At 36.9% G+C, this 8,482-nt stretch overlaps 1 protein-coding gene across 1 annotated transcript; it reads left to right on the top strand.

The window, feature by feature from the left end:
* The first annotated feature begins 2,833 nt into the window (after positions 1-2,833).
* On the top strand, positions 2,834-5,984 carry LOC145233156 (glutamine synthetase-like). Its single transcript, XM_080097825.1, has 7 exons — positions 2,834-3,143; positions 3,226-3,387; positions 3,453-3,599; positions 3,703-3,830; positions 4,126-4,325; positions 4,449-4,629; positions 5,507-5,984. Exons 1-7 carry the CDS (start codon positions 2,984-2,986, stop codon positions 5,636-5,638), a joined length of 1,110 nt encoding a protein of 369 aa, XP_079953951.1. The 5' UTR covers positions 2,834-2,983; the 3' UTR covers positions 5,639-5,984.
* Positions 5,985-8,482: the final 2,498 nt, after the last annotated feature.

Here is an 8,482-nt window from a genome sequence, read left to right on the forward strand (position 1 = left end):
GTGCTCAGACTGGGGTCCGCGGTCCTTTAGGGCATTTTGCGGGGACCTCGAAAAGGTGGAAGTAATTCTATATCCTTATTTGTTGTCAGTTTGTGCAACTGGATAAGTTGAAATCAAAGTTCAAGTGAGAATCGACCGTCTCCATTATTAAACAATAGGCTTTATTGCATGACAACTAACAAAAATGCAATTGTTCGCGCACAATTGTAATGTTTTTGTCCTGTCTGTGATGTCAGATTTGGATCATTGTTATGCGCAATTTTGCATAACTAGCTAAAATCCTGCAATCAACTTTCGCTTTTTCTGAAATACACACTCAGACTTACGTCAAAACATTTAGACTTAAAGTTTGAGAAAAACTGGGTTCACGCAACAGAGATAAATTTTGTCAGGGATTGTGTTTCATAAAATATGGCAACCCTAAGCTAGGCCTACTCCTAGAGCAGTGGTTCCCAACCTTTCGTGGACCATGGCCCCCTTAAAGTAACTTTTTTGCCTCGTGGCCCCCTTCAGGTTACCATGTAGGACCAAGTTATACCTCGAAAACGTTGAGCTTTTGAGCAAAAAAAAATATTGAACCAAAAAGTCATTTTTATGAACTGTTGTAGGAGCGGAACCACTTGTCATATCGGTTCAGGTTTAAAAAATAGGTTAAAATGGATCGAATATTTTTTCTGCTTTTGGCAAATTACATGGTCCAAACCGGTTTAAAACTATCTTTCCTTACTTTTACTTGTAGGCCTACCTATTCCACACAGCCTTAAACAAATTCAAAATGATTTTGACTGAGCGTCACATTATAACTGGTTATTTTTGATGGCTCCATATTTGTTTCTCACGTATTCTACAGTAGCCTACATTGTCCTGAAACGTATAATTTTCTTGTTGGCGATCACAAGACAATAAAGGTTGCGTTTTTATCTGGTTTCGGTTGAGGTTATCGTTATTTAAAATGTAGGGTTCAATTTCGGTTCGGGTTTTTATAAAAATGTAATTTACGGTTTGGGTTTAATGATTTAAACCGCTCAAACAGTTTGGCTGGTTCGGGCCCAGTTGCGGTTTGCCTCACTGGCTATGTTGCTTCGTTTTAAAATTTTATCTTGTTGGGTGGCGCTAGAGGGACGAGTTTTGACGTTTTGGAACTGCAGAAGCATTATCAAACCGCAACATTAACCACAAGCTGTTTCTCTTTCATTTCAATAAAAAAAGATGGTGTTTCCTAATTTGTTTCTATTTTTAGTAAAGAAACTCGTCAAAAATATATATAGCCATACAAATGTTTGCACTAATTGTTTTCCTTCCAGCTATTTTTAAAAAGCTTTCGTTCTGTTGTATTGTTTACTTCGGAATATTTGTGTTTTCATTATTGTTCCAACACGTTATAGCCTATGTTACTTTTGTTTGCCTTATCTTGGGAGAACAGAATACCAACAGCGGATATTTTAAAGACATTAATTTTTGCCTGATTTGTGTTTTGTCTCTGCTTTTTCTCCAATCACGTAGCAGAAGCTATATCGCGTTTATTTAAATTTGATCTATAGATTTTCAAACCATATATTGCAATTGTTTGTTGGTAGGCTATATATATCTGCTGCTGCTCAAGTCGATTCCGTTGTTTTGTAGTTGCTTGCGTTGTATTCGTTATTATGTGTTTGTCTGACACAGCAACCATTAATGCAAATTGGCAAAATTATTTTTATTGATCACATTTGCTGTCGCAGGATCTCAAAAGGATATACTGCATTAATTACTAAATAAGCTAGGGCTGCATGGTGGCCATTGTGTACAACCGGTTTCGTAACATGCCACCTACTTAAGTTTTGTTGTTTAACGGCAAACCTGCAAACCAACCTTATGACAACAAAGTTAGCACTTCACTTCGTCAACCCTTTCGGGTTCCTATGGGTGTTGCAATATTTACAGCCTAAATTAGGCTACGACCCTAACGGCATTCCCAACCTTGTTTTTACGTGACGGTCACGTCGTGACCAAAATGATTTTTGGTGAAAATGGATTTGATAAATATCTGAACATTCGAGCTTTTCTTGATCTTTTTAGGTTACTTGTTGTAATTAAAATCATAGCTTATCATAGCTGGGGTAGCCTACCCTAATTTAATAATTATGTTTATGTAGCCTATGCAGCAGAAAACCAGATAGGCCTAGTTATAAGCAGATCATAATAACTTAACGTAGAATAGCTTGTTGGTAATCTAAAATTTGCACTTTTTCGCCCGTTCGCAGACTAGCCTACGTCACGACCCAAATGTTGTTCACCAAATTAAACTTTTAAAATTTCACAAACAAATTTTACCAATTTATGACATACGGTCGGTGTGCACACATGAACTGCAGTTTTGAAGTTTGCGTTCAGATGCAATGCTAAAAACACTCTACAAATATGACGCAAGATTACGCTGTTAACATGAATGCGGATGTGGCAGTGTGCGTCATACTTAAAGGGTATCTGTTATGCGCACAAAACAGACAGTTAGTAAACAATGAACCGATCAGTTAAAAATTTAACACGCTTTGTTAGTAAAATGATTTATAATTGAGAACAATAAAAGTGCAGCCATTTTTTTGGTGCAAAATGCCTTGGGGCCATATAAAAACGAAACTTAGATTGACCTTTAACTGAGATGAGAAGAAAGGGGTGTGTATATTTTTTTCCTTTTTCAGGTTGCGTCAGCATGCTTCAAGCGCATGATTGTCAGTAGTTTTGTGAACTCAGGCTCGTAGGACGTCAGCATTTGCTCATGAAACGTGTCATAGTGGCCTTTGTGGAGTAATAGAAACTAAACTGTTGCGTTTTAGCTTGAACTGTTGATAGCATTGAACGTTGATTGTTTTTATTTTATAGCACTTTTTGTACACCGGTATTGGTCAATGTACTGATAAACGGTATTTAATTACCTATTCTAATTCCTGTATAGCCTGTCTTGTCTTATTTTGTGTGTTCCCTTGTCCTACAAACAAGCAAAATGCCGTCAAAAGCGCTTCTTAACAAAGCTGCCAAGACTGATTATATGAGTTTAGAAACATATGGAAAAGTCCAGGCCATGTACATTTGGATTGATGGCTCTGGTGAAAATTTAAGATGCAAGACAAAGACTGTTGATTTTGAACCAAAACAGCCTGATGGTAAGTTTTGCTTTACTTATGTTTTCAAAATAGCTGTTTTGTTCAAAAATGTCTTTTTTATAATTGAGCTTAATGTGTTTAGATTTACCACTTTGGAATTTCGATGGCTCCAGCACAAAACAAGCTGAAGGGTCTAACAGCGATTGTTACATCAAGCCAGTTGCTTTATTTAGAGATCCATTTCGTGGAAACCCACATAAGCTCGTAATGTGTGAAGTGTTAAACTACAAGCAGGAGCCCGTTGGTAAGATGTTTGCATAAAGTCCTTAATTTCTGTTGTATCTAACGAAAACATATTTTCTTCTTCAGCCACCAATAACAGACGTAGATGTCGGGAAATCATGGAACAAGTCAAAGAAGACCGTCCTTGGTTTGGAATGGAACAGGAGTACACCCTCTTGGATGTGGACGGTCATCCTTTTGGTTGGCCCAAGGGTGGTTTCCCAGGCCCCCAAGGTGTGTTATTTCTCTGATATTTGATGCAGGAGTTGTTTGACAAGTCAAAATGTATGCAATTTTGTTCTCATGGTCTGATGGTAACATTTCATATTTTTTGCAGGTCCTTACTATTGTGCTGTTGGAACTGGCAATGTGTATGGTCGTGACATTGTTGAGGCGCACTACAAAGCCTGTATGTTTTCTGGTGTAAAAATTGCTGGCAGCAATGCCGAAGTTATGCCGGCCCAGGTAATTACATGTCATAGACCTACCTAGTCAAATTGTGGTTTCACTGTCCATGCTTCATACACTTAAAATCAATTACAGTGTGTCGACATGCCTTCCATACATCAGGCCGTGTCTTCATTGTCCTATTTTGACTTCCTATGTCTTACAATGGCTTTACAGAAAGGTTTAAAGTTTTGACACAAACTACCATAATAAGCCTGTGCCATGACTGAAACTTAGTTTTACACTTACCAACGCCTTTTTTACACTTATATATTTCATTTGCATATATAAATGAAAATTGTTATTTTTGTAGTGGGAATATCAGGTTGGCCCCTGTGAAGGAATCGACATGGGTGACCATTTGTGGATTTCAAGATTTTTGTTGCACCGTGTCTGTGAAGATTTCGGAATTGTGGCTTCATTTGATCCCAAGCCCATGAAGGGAGACTGGAATGGTGCTGGTTGCCACACAAACTACAGCACAGAATCTATGAGAAATGCTGGTGGAATTGAGTAAGTTTTATCAGTTGTTTTTACTTCTGATGTTATGTACAGTTCAGTAGCTGGTATAAATTTGTTTGCTAAATCAATTGAAATACGATAGAGCTGTGTTAAAAATAATGATTTGTTTTGCAGGGCCATTAACAAGGCTGTTGAGAAGCTAAGTAAGCGTCATTTCTGGCACATCAAGGCTTACGACCCACAGGGAGGCAAAGACAACCTTCGCAGACTTACTGGACTTCATGAAACTGCCTCAATCTATGATTTCTCATCTGGTGTTGCTAACAGAAAAGCCTCAATTCGCATTCCAAGACATGTAAGTGCATTTTGTTTGTTTGTAGTCTAAATACTTAAAAATACGATGTAAGACTATTTTAACATTTTTTCAGCTAAAAAATTTTGCTTGATTGGCTACCATATTGAATCAGACCAGATTTAAAGCAATTAAGCAAAAACAAAAAGATGTTTAGACTATTTTTATTTTTTTGGGGAGATTTTGATGTTATTTAATGCTCTTTTAACATTAGATCTGAATAGATTAAGTTTTTGACACAGGCACATACTCACTAGCAAAAACTTTTTCCAGCAAAACTTGCCACCTGCAATTCTCCCAGGGGATTTACCAGAGATTTTTAGTATGTCCCCATAAAAACATGTTTGCTTGACTGAGCGTAGTTTACAGTTAAATGGAAGTGTATATTTGACTACCCTTCTGTGCGCGTAATTGCAGTTCAGCTCGTAACTTGACTGGTAATAAACATAAAAACTCTACTGCCATGTTTTTTAGTTGTGTTAGAAGTGTTACAACGTCACAATAAAAATAGGTAGTTTCAATTAAATTTTCCAAAAAGGTACAAATAACGTTCCACACTTGAACAAATATTGTCACCTTTTAGGTTTAACGTTAAGCAAGTAAGATAATAAAAAGTTTTTTGTTGATTACTTATAACTGTCACAGAACTTTTGTAAAACATTTTACAAGATCTGGTTTTGTCACCATAAAGATCATAGTTTTTTTACATTTGCCAATCTTGTGTTTCTTATTTTCAGAAAATTATTTGCTTTTGAAATATACAAAACATATATTCTTAACATATATTTTGATATTTGCGATGAATTGATTCGAATTTTGCGAATTGATTTTGTTGCATGAAAAAAACAAAAGTTTTAACTAAAGTGAACTTTTTCTGTAGGTTGGTGAGCAGAAATGTGGGTACCTAGAAGACCGTAGACCATCATCTAACTGTGATCCATATGTGGTTTCTGAGGCTTTGGTTCGCACAACTATTCTTAACGAAGAGGGAGACGTTGAATTTGAGTATTAGTTTCGCATGCTGCTGGTTTTTAACACCATGGTTTCTATGTGTTCTACATTCTGTCGCCTTATACATATAATAGTATAGTTTTATATACTCATGGACATTAAATCGGTACTTAATGTACAGAAACATGTATTATCCCCGATGGGGGTGTACACATGTAACAACATCTAGTCAAAAAGTCATGTTTTGTCAATGTGCTTGTGCTATAAATCTCACTGTCGGCCATTTTCAAACCGAACCACATTCTGCTATTGCTTGTAAACTGTTCAGCTACTTTTTGATGTTTTAGCCCCATAGTGCTGCGTACACAATAAACGAACGCTACTGAAATGTGGCACAAATGGTAGAAGCAGACTGACTGTGTACAAAGTTAAAAAGGTTTTCACTGGGCAAAAGCAATAACTGTGACATTCAGGTATTTGTTTGGGTTAAGATAAAGTTGGACTTTATGGCTAGAATGTAAAAAGGGTTTAAAGCCTGTTTTCACATATTAGTGTTCAAACCATTGTATAAATAAAAAAGTTTTATAAAAACAGTTATGCTGGTAAATGTAAGCAAAGCATAATAAGCTTTATTGTAAAACTAAAACAAACAATTTGAAGTACGCTTAACAGAACGACGTGTCAAATTATCAAACCTCTTTATTTCTAGAGATTAAGGCTTGGTTTTACACATTCGTGTCCAAGCACACAAGCTATTCTATTTAAAAACAACCCCCAAAACGGATATGTTGGAAAAATGTAAGCAAAGCCGCAAAAAAAGCTTCATTGCAAAACCAAAACAAACATTTTGAAGTGTGCTTCACTGAACGACTCGCCAAATCATCAAACTTTATCATTTGCGCATACACAACAAAAGTAAACCTACTTCAGCTATTGACAACAATATTGTGCATGCGTCGATCACGCGTTAAACTTGTGAGCAGTGACGTACGCAGTTACACGTGGAAGGGCAAAAAGTAAAATTCCGCTTATCGCGTTGTCTCGCAGCTAAAATTACCGCCGTCCGAATCGGAGGGTAAACCGCCGACGAGTAGATAGTGCGTACGCGACCAGCCCCGGGGCTAAACATATTTGGAAGGTCAAACTGGTTAATTGCTCGCACGCACGATCGCTCGCTTGGCTTGGAATTGCGTCGGCGTTCACCACATTGTCTACTTCATGCTTGGTTGACTGCTAACATTTTGTCAAGACTAAATGATATGAAATCCCGCATAAGATTATTAAACATAACTTTTCCTGAATAATATTTCCTTTATTACTCATTGCTATATATTCGCTGATCTGTGATTACTAGCTAGCACAACATAACGAGTTTAAACATTATCTGGTATTTATGTAACATCGTTTGGGATACACAAAATATATCAAAGAACAAATATATGCAGTTTTACTAACATAAACACCATGTGGCTCAACCCCTTCATAGCAAATTAGTTCACTTTTGCCTGCACGCGCTGCCCGAACAATGGATTTTCAATTCGGCTGCCGGCGACGCACGCAGCGTGAGATCAAGCTCGCGCCGCCTGCGGACAAAACATCAATAAACAAAGATCGTGCGAGCAGTGTGGATGGGGCCTAATAAAGAAAGATCGTGCGAGCAGTGTGGATGGGGCCTAAATCCGAGGTTCCATACCATTGATCGTCAATCCTGCCCTGTTTCAAACTGTATGCGCGTCTTTTGGTTAAGTTTAGCTGAACGGTTGGTTAAATGCGGAAAACATATATGCCTTTTATATTAATTTACACTAAGTCGACATTAAGAGACAATTATATAAACACTTTGAAAAAAATCCTGGACCACTAAAGAGTTGTGGGCGCGTTAGTTTGGTATTGTGCAAAGTGAACACAAGCAACATGTAAAGATTTTTATCTGTACAACGCAGTTTTATGCAATTAGGATAACGTAAACGACAAGGTCCGACACCACTGTAAACAAGAAAATAACCCTTTGTAAACATATATATGTCAAAGTTCAAAGGTGATTAGATTATCATACGTGGACCAATAATCCGATTTCTTCCTAGTACACGCGGAGCCGGTTTAAATGACTGCTCTATTTAAAGATGTGCATGGTGGGCAATGGACTTTGTCTGTCTGAACTCTTTGTGTTTGGTTAAACAGCTGGGTTTGTTGACAAAACCCACAACAGTTCCAATGTAAAACTATTAGGACCAGCAGTACTCGTGTGTAAATGAATTCAAAACACTATGAGGTTTTATTAGACCGTTTTAACTTTTACTGCACCCAAACCCGTTTATGTTTGCATAAAATAACAATTAGTAAATGGTTTTGATATTCTTGTAGTAATTAAATAATTTTGATTCATTTTACAAAAAATAGGGTAATTGTTTTATGCTGTGCAATGGCAATGAGCACAGTCGAATGTAGATCTTTGTGTACTGACGTCATTTGCGTCGTTTCCTCCCACTGCGTATGACGTCACGCATTATGATTTCATTGCTGTGATTTGTTGAATTCATTGTGTTTTTAACGAGAGCTGCTGTTAAGTAAAGAAAGGTCTATGACGCCTATTTGATGATGCGTAATTAACAACTACCTGATATTTTCCCTTGAACCAAGTTAAACATTGTCAGCAGCATAAATTACTTCTTACGCAATCAGTTTTCAGTAAACTACTAACTTCTCAAAGTATCTGCTTGCTTCATAACATATTATGGTTGTGCTTTTACAGTACAATTTATTTTGTTACATGCCATCAGAAAACTTGACCAACATTATAAAGAAACCACATGTAGGTCACAATAAAATCTAAGAGAGGTTTTAAAATGCGCTGAAAATTAGTTAAACTTTAGGATCAACATGTTAGGTTTCACGTAAAGCAATT

Source organism: Phallusia mammillata, chromosome 6 (genome assembly GCF_965637545.1).
Source record: "Phallusia mammillata chromosome 6, kaPhaMamm4.hap1.1, whole genome shotgun sequence".
In the NCBI taxonomy this organism is placed as follows: Eukaryota; Metazoa; Chordata; class Ascidiacea; order Phlebobranchia; family Ascidiidae; genus Phallusia; species Phallusia mammillata.